Source organism: Danio rerio, chromosome 4 (genome assembly GCF_052040795.2).
Source record: "Danio rerio strain M-AB ecotype USA chromosome 4, GRCz13ab, whole genome shotgun sequence".
NCBI lineage: Eukaryota > Metazoa > Chordata > Actinopteri > Cypriniformes > Danionidae > Danio > Danio rerio.
Genome location: NC_141024.2, coordinates 61,031,538 through 61,050,289, shown reverse-complemented (window position 1 = coordinate 61,050,289; position 18,752 = coordinate 61,031,538). Strand labels below are relative to the sequence as shown.

General features: G+C 38.8%; 2 protein-coding genes and 2 non-coding genes across 4 annotated transcripts in view; 1 reads left to right on the top strand and 3 right to left on the bottom strand.

Moving 5' to 3' along the window:
- LOC148682285 (uncharacterized) overlaps positions 1-18,752 on the bottom strand; it is a 161,517-nt gene that overhangs the window by 96,137 nt on the left and 46,628 nt on the right. The window lies entirely within an intron of this gene.
- On the top strand, positions 1,893-11,756 carry LOC103910690 (uncharacterized). Its single transcript, XM_087250179.1, has 3 exons — positions 1,893-1,945; positions 2,368-2,515; positions 9,959-11,756. Exons 2-3 carry the CDS (start codon positions 2,383-2,385, stop codon positions 11,089-11,091), a joined length of 1,266 nt encoding a protein of 421 aa, XP_087106305.1. The 5' UTR covers positions 1,893-1,945; positions 2,368-2,382; the 3' UTR covers positions 11,092-11,756.
- trnar-acg (transfer RNA arginine (anticodon ACG)) lies at positions 16,472-16,544 on the bottom strand. The gene has a single exon. It is a non-coding gene; the product is annotated as a tRNA-Arg (tRNA).
- trnae-uuc (transfer RNA glutamic acid (anticodon UUC)) lies at positions 16,918-16,989 on the bottom strand. Its single transcript has one exon. It is a non-coding gene; the product is annotated as a tRNA-Glu (tRNA).

Sequence of the window (18,752 nt, the reverse complement as noted above, 5' to 3'; positions counted from 1 at the left end):
GGGAACATGGATAGGGGATGTGAGGAGAGTCAGCCCGCAGGGTACGAGGGGGAGACAGAAACAGCAGCAGAAGGGAAGTCAGAGACAGGTGTGTTTGCAAGTAATGACAACAGAACATATTATTTGTTTTTTTATGATTAAAAAGTCAAGTTATTTCTTTGTGACGGATGCCATATGTATAATTTGTAGTCATATTTTTTTCCTGACAATTTACAGGTGCTATAATATGCATGCAATAATGCTTAAGTAATGCACATATAATTCTGATAAACAGCTGAACCATACTGATTGCTGCATGAGCAGCAAATGAACATATGATTCATAGATGAACAACTCTATAACTTGCAAGTAGTTAAATGAATCAATACTCAACTTTGTTACCTTTCCAAAACATTAGGTAAGTGAAGCAGATAACATGAAGTTATAGGACATAACTGACTATTGTGGTAATTACTGTGAATTGTCTTCAATTCACATATATTGTCCTCATATTAACATATGTGTTACTAGAAAACTAGCAAAGGTTGATATTGTTATAATATTCATCAATATAAAAATTATATTACCTTTTGTTGCTCATGCAGTCATCATTCATTAATGGTTTAGCTTTTCATGAAATTAACTTGTGAGTGAATGGACAGAAGTTAAGCATGAATTCATGCATTTGACAGAACCTTTATTGTAATAATACCCATCATTTCTTAACAGACATGACTGGATCCTTTCTGGGTAGTGAGCCTGGATCCACTTTGCCAGAACCTGCTGCTGCTTCTGCCTCCCCTCTTGGCCCTTCGACGTCTGCTGCTGTTCCCACAGGTGTGTACAGACAAAAATGACCATGTTCACATCCATAGTTCATGTAACTTAATAGTGACGATTGTTAATTTAGTCCTTGTCTGTCTTATCATTGTACAAACTGTATTATTTCATACAGCCTCAAGAAAAAGAGCTCATAAGAGACAGAGAGAGGAGCCACCGGAGGTGGAGCGGCAGCTTCTGGAAGCACTGCGGAACTGTCCGTCATCATCTCCACGCTCAGAGGATGAGCTCTTCCTATTGAGTTTGCTTCCCACCTTGCAGAGATTGCCACCTCAGACAAAAGAGTTTGTAAAATTTCAAATACATAAATTAATATCTGAAAGCAGCAGTGTTCTGCTTAATTTGGTACATTGGAGGCCACAAAATAGATTTTTCTTTTGTAAACAGAGGCAGCAATCTCTGCAGGGAATGAACCACACTTCCTTTTCTCCTCTCCCTCATTAGGTCCCTCACTGTTCCCTCTTTCAAGCAAGATCATTTTTATTCCTGTGTAAATAGTTGTATATATGTTTTTTTTTTTGTATATAGTGTTGTTTTGTAATTTAAATTTATTAATACAATTAAATGTTTTGTGAAATGTGTCAGGAATCTCGAAAACAAAACAAACTTAACCGCACTCATTTCTGGCGCCCCCCTGGATGTACAGCGCCCTTAGCATTTGCCTATACTGCCTATGCCACGGGCAGGCCCTGTTGGCGAGTCTGATAAACTTTACATAACATGCTGTGATTTAAGTTTAGTAACATAACTTTCTAATTCAAGATTTAAGATCTTTGTGTCTCAAGAATGTGTCTGTAAAATGTCAGCTTAAAACACCCACCAGGCTATTTGTTATAGCTTTTAGAATGTTGGGGTTTTCTGCTTTAAAAATGGATTAAACAAGTTATTTAAAATTATGTTAAAATGTTTGGATTAAAAGTTTTGATCAACTTCAATTACTGAATGTCTGTGTATGTGAGAGAGATAGCAGCTTTGTTGTGTGAAGTGGAAAACGAGGGAGAAATTTATCATGTTCTGACTGCAACAGTAAGTGGCAAAAAAAGCTTAACAAAAAAGACTTTTATTTTGGCGCTGCGTCTGACGTCATAAGGCTGCGCCGCTCCCGCGCTTATTCAACAGGAGAAAGGTTTGTTTTAAAACTTTTACACATATATTTCCGATTGATTAAAGTTTCAGGTTTTTCATCATTATTTTAACCCTTTTATACAATGTAGTACAATTTTACTCACAGTAATGAGGGCTATTGTTTAAACAACAGAAATGTGTGTAGGTGGTGTTTTAATAAAGGTTTAATATATTAAATAGCATAATGTCTTTTTATTTTAAGTATACATCACTATATATGAAAAATGAAGTAACTTTACTAGTTTTTTTCAGGTTATTTGTGGATATTGTTTCTTGCTCAAACTTACCTGATTTCTTTTTGTTAATGACTCTCATATAAAGAAACTGTTGAAGCAAGTGTTGAAGAGAAGTTATTTTGTTTCTGTTCATTGTTTTATTCATTTTAAATAGGACATTTTTTATTGTTTTGTTAATTTTAAACAGGAACAAAGTGTCCGAATGCAGAGGAAAACTGCTGAAGCAACTGATCTCCACACTGTTATAAAGATGGCGTTTATTAAAGAGGAGAGTGAAGATGTGAAGATTGAAGAAACATTCACAGTCAAAAAGGAAGATCTGCAGGAACAAACAGGTTGATTTCCATTCTTAAAGACCAACTCAGTCATTTTATCCTCATTCAGATATATTTTAATAATAAGAATACTAAATTAAATCCATCTCACAGCCCTGAGTGTGCTGCCTAGTTCCCCTAAATGCACATAAGCACTCATTGAAAGACAGGAATGAGTTTCTTTCTTGTGCTCATGTCTTTTGTCATTACTTTATGTATTATTAGTCTCCCATTTTCTCTACTCTCTCAAGGTTTATGCTTTTCTTGTTCTTCTACTGTTTTTGTAAAGTGTCATTGAGCACTGGCACTTTATAAAATTATTTAAAAACAATAAATTAAAAAAGTTTAACAGAGCGGGCGATATTTGACCTACAGTATTCTCATAGAAGATATCTGCTATTACAGTGGTAGTGTTGGCTTAGTACTTTCCAGTTGCATATGTCACGTTGATCACAATTCCCCTTTTTTTTATCAACTTTTATATGGATTTAAAGATGTTTCTAGTAGTTGTTACTAGTTCTCACAGATAGTATCTGAATTAAGCCATTATTATAATAACTAATTACCAGGGCTATTGTGTTTAAACAGTTTCCGTGGGGTCTTAAAATGTCTTAAATTCCAAAATCTAAATTTTAGGCCTTAAAAAGTCTTAAATTTACTGAAATATTGTGTTGTATGTCTTAAATCTTTTTTTTTAAACAAGCCTTAATTTTCCTTTGTTTATGATTTGCTACCCAATCTGGCTAAAACCCATACAATCACCAACAATCCATCTCAATAAAACAGTATACTTTTTATTCAAAAAGGTCATTTTAACTCTATTTATCATAATGATTTAATTATTTTCCTTACAATAACATTTGTTTAAACATGCTCCATGTATTTACTGCTGAGCACATCGACCTGGACAGAATGATGCATAGATTTAGTTTCTTATAGTTTTTAAAACTTTTAAAACATTTGTTTTTTATTTTAAAGAAAGTTTATTTTGGGGGAAAAAAGTGTGTGGATACAAGTAAAGCTTGCTTGCTTTTTGCTAAAATATTTAAAATATTGTTTTTTTTTATTATTATTCATTTATTATTGTATTAATAAATGTATTAAATTCTAATATTTTTTTGATAGGGCAAATAAAAATCTTTTTCATCTGGGCCATTTGAAAGATTCTTTAGCCCTTTATGAGTTTAAAATTTCATTCATAATGGTCTTAAACTCTTAAATTTAACTTGGTGACACCTGCAGAAACCCTGGTTTAAAGTATGTCAGAAAACGTGGATGCCCCCAATTTGAAATAAGCTGAATAAAATGGACACTAAAATAATTGTTATAAAACATTGTACAGTATTCTAAACTATATGATGTTGTTGTGGGACGACACGAGACAAAACAATCAAATTATAGTGGAACAATAACGTTTAGCATTGCACTGACAACAACTGGCCAGCAAACTAGTCTAAAAATGACTTTTGCTGCTTAAGAAATAGATTACTGCATACTGATGATATGCAGAGATTTGAGTTAATAGTTCATCAGTATTGACCATATTCTTCCCATACCAGCAGGTTTCGCCATTGGAATCTTTTTGCCTGACACTTGTTTTAAAGAATTAATTTTTAGATCCTAAAAACAGTGTTATACTACTTAGGCATGGGGCGATATCAGTTTTCAAGGTATATCACGGTTTAAAAAAGGTCAAGGTTTTAAAACCGTATCTTTAAGTTTTTATTTTTCGTTTTAAGTTTTTCAAGGCAACATTATCTCCAGCAGAAAAGATATCTAAAGATGCAGTTTTAAATCATAAAGAAATGTTTTTAAAATAAAAGAAGACAGCAGAAGTCTAGGATTCATTAGAATGATTCAATCTGACATGTTTACTGCTATAAAATAATATAAAAGTTTCTCAAAAAAAAATATAAATATTGTGTTCAGAGGGGGAAAAGTGTTTGTTTTTTACCCAGACATTTAAAAAAATATATATTTTAGAGCAGTAATCACAGTACTGTGATATCTTTATTCAAGGTTATCATACCGTCAGAATCTTATACTGGCCCATGCCTAATGCTGCTTGATGTTGCAAAGTCATATTTTCTAATTTTATTATTTTTCTTTGTATGTATAGTCATGAACACTTGTTTGTAGAGCAAGTAGCCGTTTATTATTCCTGGTCATTTCTCCAACAGGCAACTGAAGTTCTAAAACAATAGCATATGATATCAGGGCCCCATTTCAGATTGAAGGTTAAGTAAACACTCAGACTATGTTAACCCTGAAATGAGAAAAAACTCTGGGTTTTCAGTTTCAAAATGGCAGGTTTGTCAAACTTAAGAAAGTAGGGTAAGCCTGTTTCTGAAAGAGAGGTAACTTCAACTCTGAGTCAGTTACCAAGGTCACTTACTCTGTGAATCTAACCTGGTCAGGAGCAGGTTTTATTCTCTAAACTCTGGGTTTCTGTCGGCCTCCTCCCTTTTTTTAAAGATGAAGCGGTATTTCTTGCCTTAGCCTTAGGTTTCCAGCCACCTATTTTTATGTGTAGTTTGGATAGGCCATGAGCATAAAAAATCGGTTGATAGAAACTTCATGATGCACTTAACTTTTGAAATATAAGCATGAAAAACATGCGCATAACTGAGTTTGATAAACTTTTTGTTCAATAAGAAAAGATAAACTTACGAAAACTACTTAAGCACTTTTACTGAACAAATTTCAATATGCACATTAAAAAGATTTTGTTATAAGATCATATGATGATGAAAATGTGTGTGAATGGACAAACCAGCAGGCTGACCACACTGTAAAACATCTGAAATGTTGTTTTGCCTTCACCGTTTTAGTATTAATGTTATTATATTATTAATGATCTCCAGTGTGGGGTTATTGCTGTGTATCTTTAGGTTGGCATTGGCTATACAACGCCACTAGAGAGAGCTAAAAGTACACAAAAGGTCCAGCTGGATGTATGTATGTTATGTTGTTTGGAAATCGCCAGTAAGGCAACATTTTAGGCAACATTGATGGATCTGGCAACCCATGGATGGTTTTGGGGCACAGAGCAGACTGAAGCGCTTTAAACTCTGAAAGATACATTGTTTTCTGCACTTGTTTTAGCGATTTATGACAAACAGAGACTGCAAAGTGTCAGCTGATGGTTCATCCTATGGACTGGGGGCTGTCCTAATGCAGTGGTAGCAAGAAGGATGGAAGCCTATAGCTTATGCATCACGATCTATCACCCAGACCGAGCAGAGGTATGCACAAGTGGAAAAAGAGGCATTGGGTCTCACATGGGCGTGTGAAAGATTCAGAGACTCTTTCTTTGCTCTTTCTTCTCATATCTAGAGATTTAAATGTGGCTGATGCGATACTCCTACTTCATTGTTCATGTGCCAGGAAAGAGCTTGTGGGTAGCCGATACTCTGTCACAAAAAAGAGAGGGAGTTCATGCTGGAAAACAAAACATACCTGTTGGTGGTGACTACTACTCCAGATATGTGGAATTAGCCCAGTTATCACCTACCAGGTCTACTGATGTCATTGTTCACTTGAAGTCCATATTCATGCGCCATGGTATTCCAGAGAGGCTGATTACAGACAATGGGCCACAATTCTTTGGGCACTCATTTGCATCCTTGGCAGCATTGTTTACTACAAAGCTACCCCATTGACAAAATATACTTGACAACTAGAATAAACAACGAACATGTGGTATAGCGGTAATTTAAATGTTAACTGGAGGGTGACATTAACATTTGTGTTTTCTTTGACAGCCCAGTTTGCTGTCGTAATTGCTTTCATTTTAATATCTTTCTTTAAAATATCATTGTTTTCGGAAAAATGGTGGCATTTAATCACAAAGGCGCGCAGTGTTCATCCACTGGTTTGCTGCGTAGAGTGCGGTGTGCCCAGTCCAGAAGTGGAGTCTTCTTGAGGTTCAGGGTATCTTTCAAGAGACTGGCTACAAATTCTGTCACTCATCTGCCGTGCTCCTGCCCTTCTTTAACTCCTTTAATGCAAAAATTTGAGCGGCGAGACCTCTCCTCAAGATCGTCGATTTGGTCTCTCAGCACAGCCAGCTTCTTTTTCACGATACTAAATGCTTTTTCCAGGGTAGTAAGAGAGTCAGAGAATCTACCCAACAAAGACTCCAGACCAGGCTTTCGCTCTTCCGCTGCTTCCACTCTTGCGTTAATGTGCTCCACAGCATTGCGTAACTCTGTCTGAAGCTGGTCAATTTGTTTGCAAGTTCATTTGACTGTGCAACGGCCTTTTCTTCAATTTTAGCATTCAAATCAATTTTTAGTGCATCAATAGCTTGAAAGACCGCACTGTTATCACTCGCTGGAGCCATCTCCGCTCCAACCGTAAATCCAAAACAAACAATATAACAATAATCACAATGAAACGCAAAACCCTCAGCACTTTTAACTCAAATGAAGGTGAAAGAAAAAACTTCAAATCATTTCAGGCCAGCAGATCCGGGAAAAAATAATAATGACAATATTAGTACGGGAAGAAAAAAGAAGAGAAATAAATTTAATGAAAATTTGGGCAAAGAAAAAAAAAACTTTTGCTTCTTACCCACGGAGCGGAGGGTTCAAGGGAATGGAGAGGAGAATGGCGAATGTGGAGGTGTGGATGTGAAGGTTGCAGGCGTCGGCGAACCCAGCCGGAACATGCATGATTACGTGCTGTCATGGCTTTGCAAAAAAAAAGTGTTATAATAGAGGCCAATACAGAAAAAAACGACCATGAATATAACAAAAAGGGAGTAAATTTGCTCAGAGTGTTGTAGCGAAATTAGCTCAGTTTATGAAAATTAATAATCAATAATAATGAGTTATTAATATTCCGGCTTAATCTTCTGTCATTTGTTTAAACAAATATATAATTGTATATGATTCCGCCCGCTCGGCCGAGCAGACTTTCAGATTATAAATATTAATTATCAACATCAACGAATTATTATTAATTATTGACATTCTGGATTAACTTATTGTTAATTTGACCAAATAAATATAATTAGACCTCGCCCGAGCAGACTCTGTAATGATATATTTATTTAGAGAGGGAATTATTGCTACTCCTTGTGAAGTAGATTAATCATTCAGAAGTTTTGATCAACTTTATAGCAGCTGTAGGGAATCTATCATTTCAGTGACTTTTTCTGTGAGGCAAACAATACAATCCATTTGATTATAATAGGGTTTATTGACTAGTCTGACATATAACGAACAAACGCACCAACATAACATAAAATATAGGACAAATGTATACTGCATGTAGGTATATACGGGTCTATAAAACATATAACAAACTGAAAAGTGAGGAAATGGAGATTTCAGATAAGGAGTGGCAAATCTACCTCAGTTTCACACACTATTAAGGATCACCAAGATTATAAAAACACCTTTTTGATAAAGGGGCACACCTTATTCGCATTACTAAAGTACCTGGAGTTTAGGATTTCTCGGTCTCTCTCTCTGCAAGTTTCTTCCGGTGTGCTGGAATTCCTTTGATGTCCTTTCTTGATGCGTGGAGTTTGCAATGCAGTTCGGAGGATACGCGATCACAACTTAAACTGAGTTTTACTTTGCCGGAAAAATAAGAAAACGTGGGCTCGGATGAGCCACGCGGTCAGAGAAAAATGTGGTCTGCCCCCATTAAAAGAGGGTGCACCTCTCGAAAGCTGGGTTTTTAAACTTTGGTCTGGCCACAACCCCTTTTCCCAACAACTGACCAACAGTCTCCTGGCAAAGTTTGAGCGGGAGTTTTTCTTTGTCTCTGGCCCGCTAATATGCAAAATAAGAGTCTGCCCGAAAGCATGTGGAGAGACATTATGTCAGAGCATTAAATAATGTAAGCCGTGGTGATTATGATCATGCGCTATGCATCATGTGTTGTAAAATGGCAGGAGGAACATTTTGATACTAAACACTAAAGTGTTAAGAAGTGCATCAACAGACTTTGGGTGTACTTACACTATACTATCCGAACCGTGCCCAGGCCCGTTTCTCAGATCGTTTGAGAAGTGCGAGTGTGCTGAATCGGGCTCAGGAACGGTTCACTTTGCCGGCCCTGGCCCGGTTGGAAGAGGTGGGCATGAGCGTGGTTTACTTGGGCTTGTAGTGTGAGTGCAAAACGCGCCAAAGCCCGAAACTGAAAGCAGGACGTGAGTTTTAAGGGACTGTTTCATATGGATCTATTAATCAATCTTACTGTTCAATGAACACAAACTGCCGTAGTTTTATAAAGACACAAACACCTCACAGCACGACAGCTGCGCACCTTCAGCAAACCTCCTCATTCCTGCACCACGAGGGCTTTAAGATTGTTTATAAGCGCCAAAAGTGGTGGATCTGTTCGGCAAAATATCTGACGGCTTGTCATTGCATCCCTAAGGACTGTTTGGCGAAATATTTGACTGCATGTCACTGCATAACAAACGACTAAAATGATATAACTAGAGAATTCTCCACTGTGCTGAGCGAGAGCGCTTCTCCACTGAACAACGCAGCGCAGCATCAATGACATAAGCGTGCCCAGGCCTGATTGTGGTGTAAGTGCGGGCCATCGAGGGAGACGGTAGGGGGGACAAGCATGCCTTGGCCTGGTTCGAGGCAACTGTACATAGTGTGAGTATGGCCTATGTGGCACCAGGAGTCATAAACCCACGCAGAGGAGACTCAGACCCCTTTATAAAATCAATACGTAATTTTTATCTACCGACTGTACGTTACAGTGTACTGAATTTTTTTTATTTTTTTTATTTCAAAGCATTTTTCCAGAATACGTCAAAAAATGGATGTCCCCAAATATCAGTTAATTTGCTGAAACACAGAGAAGTATTTTTTTCAAATAAACCTTAAAATCACCCCAGACTAGATTAAAATGACCCAACAACACACAAGGGGAAAGGTACGTGCACATTCCAGCCTTTATGCAGATGCTGTACAGGTATGTCTCATGTCTGCAAGGCAAAAATTCAGCTGTTACCCCAGAACTTTTTTACTGATGTGTTTACCAGTCAGGCACATAAACAAGTATTCATATACTTGAATATATATGAATAAATACAAACATAAATAGTGAATATACACGAATATTAATAGGCCATTAACAGCTTTTTTTCTTTGTCTTATCAATATGACCAAAATTACTTTTATGAGAAACTCTCATAACTCTGTGGACTGACACAGTTTTAATTTACTATAACTTCTATGTTAAGCGGCTTTGACACAATTTACGTTGTAAAAGCACTAGATATATAAAGATGAATTGAATTGCATCTGCTTTAATATGTACAGGTTAATGGATTTAACAAAATATGATCTGATTTATTTTACTTTTAATGTGCATCAAAATTACAGTGTGTAGCCAATGTTTCCTGTGTCTTTTCACTTTTCAGCTTTTGATGAGAGTTTTTAAGACTTAATAAAAACTAATGTTTTATTTATTTATTTATTTCAGACCTAATTGAACAGAATGAGGGGAGTAAAGAGGAGGAACATCATGTCAAAACTGAGGAAAAAACTCATTTACAGACTGATGGTATTTTGAAAAGGAAAGACAAGAATCGATTCACCTGCACTCAGTGTGGAAGGAGTTTGGCAAACAAAAGCAAACTTAAGATTCACATGAGGATTCACACTGGAGAGAAACCATTCACATGCACTCAGTGTGGGAAGAGTTTCATCCGTTCATCATCCCTTAATGTACACATGATGAGCCACACTGGAGAGAAACCATTCTCTTGCACTCAGTGTGGAAAGAGTTTAGCAAGCAAAAGCAAACTTAAGATTCACATGAGGATTCACACTGGAGAGAGACCATTCACATGCACTCAGTGTGGGAAGAGTTTCAGCCAATCATCACACCTTAATGAACACATGATGATTCACACTGGAAAGAAACCATTTACATGCACTCAGTGTAGGAAGATTTTTTATTGCTCATCACACCTTAATAAACACATGAGGATCCACACTGGAGAGAAACCATTCACTTGCACTCAGTGTGAAAAGAGCTTCAGCCAATCATCACACCTTAATGAACACATGATGATTCACACTGGAAAGAAACCATTTACATGCACTCAGTGTAGGAAGAATTTTTATTGCTCATCACACCTTAATAAACACATGAGGATCCACACTGGAGAGAAACCATTCACTTGCACTCAGTGTGGTAAGAGTTTCAGCCGATCATCATCCCTTAATCTACACATGAGGATCCACACTGGAGTGAAACCATTCACATGCACTCGGTGTGGGAAGAGTTTTACCTGCTCATCACACCTTAATCTACACATGAGGATCCACACTGGAGAGAAACCCTTCACATGCACTCGGTGTGGGAAGAGTTTTAACTGCTCATCCTCCCTTAATCGACACATGAGGATCCACACTGGAGAGAAACCATTCACTTGCACCCAGTGTGAAAAGAGCTTCAGCCAATCATCACACCTTAATGAACACATGATGATTCACACTGGAAGGAAACCATTTACATGCACTCAGTGTAGGAAGAATTTTTACTGCTCATCACACCTTAATAAACACATGAGGATCCACACTGGAGAGAAACCATTCACTTGCTCTTAAGCTGCGGTCACACTGGACTTTTATGCCCATAGACTTCGCTCATTCGCAGCAGCTTAAAAAACACATGGACAAAAAGTTGCACACATGACATGAATGCAGCAAAACATTTTCTCACAGGATGTTTCATGTCTGAATAATGTTTGAAAAGGCTGAGTGACGTATACTGTTTTCCTACACTGCAGTAGGTGGGGTTGTAAATGTGTCGCGCTCCTCGCATTTATGTAAACACAATGATGGCAGCTGAGAGAAGAACAGTTTCATAAACATCTGGCAAACAGCACCTCTGCGGCTTAAAATCTCATCTGTTATCCACTCTCCAGTGTGTTCATGTAGCTAGTGTTGTGTTGGATGATGTTATCTGTCTGATTCCCTGAATGAGAAATCCAGGTTGGAGTATGTGGTAAATCGTGATTGGATGCCTGCATTACTCATCAATGGATATATAAAAGTTGTTGTGTTAGCTACTCAGGAGTCCTCATGTCAAGACCTCCCATCTCATTGATTCTTTAACCTTATGGTTTTGTTTTGCGTTACTATCATGTAGTTAAAGTGTTGTTGTGATTATATCCTAAGTTCTTTATCTTCATTAGTATCCCTAGACATTTGTTGGTTGCTTTGATTGATTGTTTTATGAGTTACATTTTATAATAAATATTTTGCATTCAGGTTATTTTGTTGGTTCATCTCTCTTTTGTGCTGCGACTCAAACAAGCGGGTCAAAACACTTTGTAAAATGTGTCCGGTTGTATCCGAGATCTTGTCCTTTCAGTCATGACCATGGGTGACAGTAGGTACTTAGATTACCTTTCGTCTCAGCTCCTTCACCACAACAGACAATCACATTAACTCCATTACCAGCCGGCAGCTAGCTCTCTACAACTCTCACATGGCTGCCCACTGAAGCTAAACAGGGCTGTGCCCGGTCAGTACCTGAATGGGAGACCACATGGGAAAGCTAGGTTGCTGCTGGAAGTAGTGTTAGTGAGGCCAGCAGGGGGCGCCCAACCTTTGGTCTGTGTGTTTGAGTGACGGGGATGCTATACTGCTCAGTGAGCACTGTCTTAAGTTGTTAAAAATGTAAAAAAAGAGTAGGGGTCTCTGTCCATCATGGCCATATTCAATTGGCTTCATCATGTGTGGGCTGGTGCAAAATGGCTGCTGTCGTGTCATCCAGGTGGATGCTACACACTGGTGAAGTGATGGAGGAGAACCCCCCATTGTGTAAAGCGCTTTGAGTGCCCAGAAAAGTGCTATATAAATGTAAGGAATTATTATTATTATTACTCCTGCCGCTGCACTGATCCATCTTTTAATCTCATATTACATTCCTCATGGCAAAAAAAAAATCAGACACTCTATTTTGGGTAAGGACTCTCTGCCAAACTGGAGGTGGCCACTGTTTTCCATTCAAGCATTATGGTTTCTGACTTAGAGGTGCTGTTTCTTTCTCTGCCACGTCACACTCAGCAGCAAACTGTCCCACTGCATGCTGAAGGTCCATGTCCAGAGTACCCGTGGGGTCTTAAAAGCATTTAAAAAGTCTTAAATTTGATAATCTCAAATTAAGGCCTTATAGCCATGAATTTGGTATACAACGTCTTGAATTTTGTTACAAAGGTCTTAATTTTATGCATTTTTTTTTGCCTTTCCTAGGATTAAGTTTATACCATAACAAAATTAACTGTTACTAATGTAGGCTATTTTAAAATTAATGCAGCGTAACGTTGAGTGCACCTCTACCTCCATGTCATAGCAGAAATCGCAAAAGTGTGCGCACCCGTCATATGGTTACTTGAGGTGAGGTACAGAACAAGATAGTCACTAGCCCGGTTTGTCGGCTAAAATGGGAAAGTGTCGCTGTGGCCAAGGAATCCGAATTGAGTTTGGGTTAAGCCTGTGCCAGGAAATGACCGCAACGCCTACTGCTTTTGATGCCGGAAGTCTTTTAAGCTAACGTTAGAGACAGTGGATGTTACGGCCCTGGACTCCCATATGGGGGGTTGCCAAACACACCGTGTGTATTACTGCTTGTCAGCGCCAACCACCTATTGTGCAGTTCTGTGCACCGGAGGCCTCTTCGGTTACTGAAACAGCTTTACCGATCAATAACAAAGAAGTTTCTACATTAGAAGAATGACATTTTCTTCTTCTTCCTGTTTTACGGTGGTCGATAACAAAGTTTTTGATGCGTTACTGCCACCTCTTGCTCTGGTTGGTGATGTCACCAAACAATCATTGGGCTGACACGAGAAACTTGCTTGATTAAAAGATGACAGAGAGATTAGATTAGGGTGTAATTCATTAATGAAAAGTTGTAAAAATATATACAATATAATGCTTATTGCAGAGTATTTCCCTTTACATTAAATAACTATAGTATTTTATTTGTGTAACCTGGTTTTATTGGATTTTTAGTTTTTGCTGTTATATAACATAATTTGTTTCTGTTTGGTACAACATAATATTTACAGTAAATAAATGAACTGAATCATTTTTCATTGAGTTTTATTGATCACTAAGATATGATTGACTTGGATTTAAGTTGCTTCGATTTAAATATGAATATTGTAAAATTAGCTACTACTTTTGACAAGGAGTTTTTAGCTTAGCTTGCTACATTTCCAAGAGGTAAGCTTTTAGTCTAGTTAAGCTGGCAATCTGGGTTTAAGAAAGGCCATTCAACTGAGACTGCCCTGCTCTCGGTCGTGGAGGATCTCAGACTGGCTAAAGCAGACTCTAAATCATCAGTCCTCATCTTGCTGGATTTGTCAGCTGCTTTTGACACTGTAAACCACCAGATCCTGGTATCTACGCTCGAGTCACTGGGCGTTGTGGGCACTGTTATACAATGGTTCAGATCTTACCTCTCTGACAGGTCATTCAGGATGTCTTGGAGGGGAGAGGTGTCCAACCTACAGCATCTAAACAGTGGGGTATCTCAAGGCTCTGTTCTTGGGCCACTTCTCTTCTCCATCTACACAACATCTTTAGGACCAGTCATCCAGAAACATGGATTTTCCTACCACTGCTATGCTGATGATACCCAGCTATACCTCTCTTTTTACCCTGATGATTCCTTGGTTCCAGCTCGCATTTTCAGCCACCCACCTGAATGTTTGACCACAAAATACACCAAACTGGATTTCAAAGAAACCCAGCAGATGTTTTCTGTTAATCACATCTCCATGGTGCTCATTTAAGTTTCTTTGGTCTTGTCCAGTACTGCCTCTGGGGACAGTTTTCTGTATGACTTTCCTTTGTTAGCTTCCTTTACTTTTGTTGCCTCTATCTGTCAGATTCAGGCTGCCATCAATAAAATAATTACATCATTAATAACAATGTTTGTCCTAGTTGAGACAGTGAATAAGTGAAATTTTATTTGATCTCTTTTGTAATGTAATAATGTACATGTAACGTAAATTTTTTTGAAGACAACATTTTCATTTCCAAAAAGAAAATATTTTCTACATTTTGAAAACTACTGTTTTATTACATGTAAAAGCAGTGCATTCAAACTATTACTTTTGTATAACATGTCTTTATTGAGTATTGAACCCAAAACTTACCCTAGACAGGCTTAGGGAAAAAAATATAAAAATAAATAAATTAAAAAAAATGCAAATAAATAAAATAATAAATTACACATATACATATACACATAATAAATATAATAAATAAATAAAAATAAAATCAAGCACCAATTAACATCCCACAACTTCAGACTTCCGAAGCTTCTTCAATATCTCCGTTTTTTACAAAGTTCAAAAACAATTCCCAGATGTCACAAAATTCAGAGGATTTTTTCCTTATTATACATGTGAGCTTTTCAAGAGCCAAGCATGTTATAAGGTTTCTCAACCAAAATCCAATGGAGGGGCGATTAACATTTTAACAGCATAAAGCAATACAACGCCTTGCTTGTATTAAACATAAATCAATCAATTTTCTTTCTTTAGTAGACAAGGCACAACTGTCTTCATACATATTCAATATATCAAACTATTACTTTAAATTTAAGTTACTTATATTTTAGTCTGTTACTAAATTTAATCTATGTCTGTGAAATAGAAAATTTAAGAAGATTATTAATGTTAACTTTGTTACTGGATTATAATTAGGGATGAATTAATGTGTGTGCATTATTATATTATTGGTTTATTATTGAAGATGCATTAATGTGTGACCCTTATATTATCGCTTTATTATTAGTGATGAATTAATGTGTGAGCATTATTCTATTATTGGTTTATTATTAGTGATGCATTCATACGTGATCCATATTGTTTTTTTGCTTTGTGATTGATTTATTAGATTAGTTTATGATTAGTGATGTAGTCATATGTGAGCGTTATTATAATATTTGTTTATAATCAGTGACTGATGAAATGAGCCTTATATTTATTATAAGTGAGTGATTCATTGATGTGTTAGAATAATGCACGGGCATTATTGTAACTATGGTAGTAAATAATAATATAAAGTGTTGTAATGTATAATAACTGCATTAAAATGTTTGTAGTAAAACTTTAAAGAGTGCTTGGTTGGCTAAGTTAAACTTACCAAATAACGGTATACAACATCTATAACAATCATATAATAATTGTGTTGTAGTAATTAATGTTACTGTAATGGTTAATAATTTAAACCAACTTGTTATAAAAATACTTAGTTTGCAATTGTTGTCCAAATTAATATGCAACGAAATCTGTTATTACAGTACAAATCTTGAATGGTATAAGGGCTCTGATTGGCCATAGCGTTCATTGTAACTCGGAACATGATTGGCTCCCGTAACCAAGAATAGGGTGAATCTTGGTTCCAGCTCGGGACGTGATTGGCCAGCGTAACCATGAATTAAAAAAAAATCTTGCTTCCAACTCGGAACGTGATTGGCCGGTGTAGCCAAGAATAACCACGACTTACAGGTGCCAGTATGCGCCACTAGCCCAGTCTGCACTGTGTGGCATATTTGCTGACATATAACAGAGACTGAAACATTGCTCACACTTGTCTGAGGTGGTCATTTTGACTGCAATCTTGTTTTAGGTTGGCACTTTGTTTTTGAATATTGTCTGCTTTTCGAATGCGTATCTGTGCTGCAGTAGAACGCCTTAGCCTCACAGCAAACATTTTGGTCTACAAGCTGTCACTGCCGTCTTCCCAGGAATGTGGCTGTACTGGTTTCTTCTGGAAGTCCTGAGGGATGTATGGGACCAAGACATGAGAGCAGTTGGGGCAGCCTTTGAACCCAGGAGAGCACCCCACAGGCTCTGTGCTGGCGGCCCCAGAAACTCGATTCACTCCAGAGTAGAACCGAACAACTCCGGCAGGGGCAAACCGCGACCGCACTGCACTGAGAGCAACGCAAAAAAAACTTGAACAAGCCAGCCAGGAGTCGAACCTAGAATCTTCTGATCCGTAGTCAGACGCGTTATCCATTGCGCCACTGGCCCAGTCCGCATCAGCAGTGCTCAGTAGCATGCTGATTGGAAAGAGGACACGGCTCGGTGAACATGGAGTTCCTTCAACGCATGCTGTGCTTTGTTGTCATGGCAAGTTGTGGTGTCGATAGGATGCTCTTACACCGAGCATGTGACAGTCCCTCCCAAGAAGAACTGTGATCCAGGCTCTGAGACTTTCTCTTCCCCAGGAGGAGGTTGCAAAGGTTAGAGTTATTTTTGTCAGAGCAGCTGCAGCACACCTGGGTGGAGGCCCACAGCTAGACTTGAGGGCAACCTTCAGCCAGACCTTCCCTGGTGGTTTAGTGGTTAGGATTCGGCGCTCTCACCGCTGGCCAAAAAGGACAGAAGCAAAAGCGCTCAAGCCTTCTCATACCGGGAGTCGAACCCGGGCCGCCTGGGTGAAAACCAGGAATCCTAACCGCTAGACCATAAGGGAACTGCCACTTTGGAAAGCCAGTCTTGGCACAAACTCCAGTTCATTCTGATCGCTGGCACGTCCCTGCTCCGCTTGCACAAGTGCCACTCATACACTTACGCACTCTATCATACACAGTTTCTTGGTTTCCGTAACCGAGAACCTTCTGATCCGTGGTCATAAGCGCTAACCTTTGTGCCACCGTCACTCTGTTCAGCACCTTGTTAGCACATTGCTTGGAGCAAGGACAAGGCTCTGTCAACCCGGAGTTCCTTCACCACACATTCTGCTTTGTTTTTATGGCAAGAGGTTGTGTGGATGGGATGCTCTTACAGGATTCCTGACAGTCCCTCCATAGAAGACCGGAGATCCAGGGTCGGAGACGCACTCCTCTCCAAGAGGAGGTTAAAAGCAATGGTTTCTTTTGTGTCTGTGTGTCAGAGCGCTTAGGTGTTGCTGCAGCTCAGAGACCTACAAGTGGAGGAGATTACACTGCAAGTTGCCTGGATGACCTCTAAGTGGTAGGCACTTATGCCGCACGTAGGCTGGGTTTGCGATTGATGTAGCTGTAGTAGACATTCATAAAAATAAAAAAATATATATAAACTGCTTACTCTGAGGTTGTGTTTAGGGTTGGGGTAGGAGTAAAATTGAATAAAACACAGCAGGTTACCGTGAGGTTGGGCCTAGGGCTGGGGTAGGTGTGATTTTAATAAACTGCGATAGGTTGTATTCTGTGCCAGGTATGAGACATTGAATCAATGAAACCCACATGGAGGTTTGTTACCGTGAGGTTGGGTTAAGAGTTGGGGTAGGTTGGGAGGTTGATAAAACACAGCAGGAAACTGTGAGGTTGGGTTAAGGATTGGGGTAGGTTTGACATTCAAACATAACTGGTTGGACGCAGTGTCTTGTACCAGACATTAAATGAATGAAAACTCCAGGAGGTTTTTACAGCCCACTTGGAGCTCAAGTCTCACCCGCTTGGAGCTGACCAGGCCATTTGGAGCAGGCTGCGATTTCTATTTATACCTTTCTCAGTCAGGTAACTTCCTTTTCAGTAGTATGAGCGTCTGCACTGTGTGGCATATTTGCCGACATATAACAGAGACTGAAACATTGCTCACACTTGTCTGAGGTGGTCATTTTGACTGCAATCTTGTTTTAGGCTGGCACTTTGTTTTTGAATATTGTCTGCTTTTCGAATGCGTATCAGTGCTGCAGTAGAACGCCTTAGCCTCACAGCAAACATTTTGGTCTACAAGCTGTCACTGCCGTCTTCCCAGGAGAGTGGCTGTACTGGTTTCTTCTGGAAGTCCTGAGAGATGTACGGGACCAAGACATGAGAGCAGTTGGGGCATCCTTTGAACCCAGGAGAGCACCCCACAGGCTCTGTGCTGGCGGCCCCAGAAACTCGATTCACTCCAGAGTAGAACCGAACAACTCCGGCAGGGGCAAAGCGCGACCGCACTGCACTGAGAGCAACGCAAAAAAATCTTGAACGAGCCAGCCAGGAGTCGAACGTAGAATCTTCTGATCCGTAGTCAGACGCGTTATCCATTGCGCCACTGGCCCAGTCGGCGTCAGCAGTGCTCAGTAGCATGCTGATTGGAAAGAGGACACGGCTCGGTGAACAGAGTTCCTTCAACGCATGCTGTGCTTTGTTGTCATGGCAAGTTGTGGTGTCGATAGGATGCTCTTACACCGAGCATGTGACAGTCCCTCCCAAGAAGAACTGTGATCCAGGCTCTGAGACTTTCTCTTCCCCAGGAGGAGGTTGCAAA

What these genes read in the sequence shown, in the direction of transcription:
- LOC103910690 (XM_087250179.1), top strand. Translation starts at nt 2,383, where the DNA reads ATGCAGAGGAAAACTGCTGAAGCAACTGATCTCCACACTGTTATAAAG. An exon ending in AGATCTGCAGGAACAAACAG is followed by an intron (nt 2,516 to 9,958) that starts GTTGATTTCCAT and finishes TATTTATTTCAG; the next exon opens with ACCTAATTGAACAGAATGAG.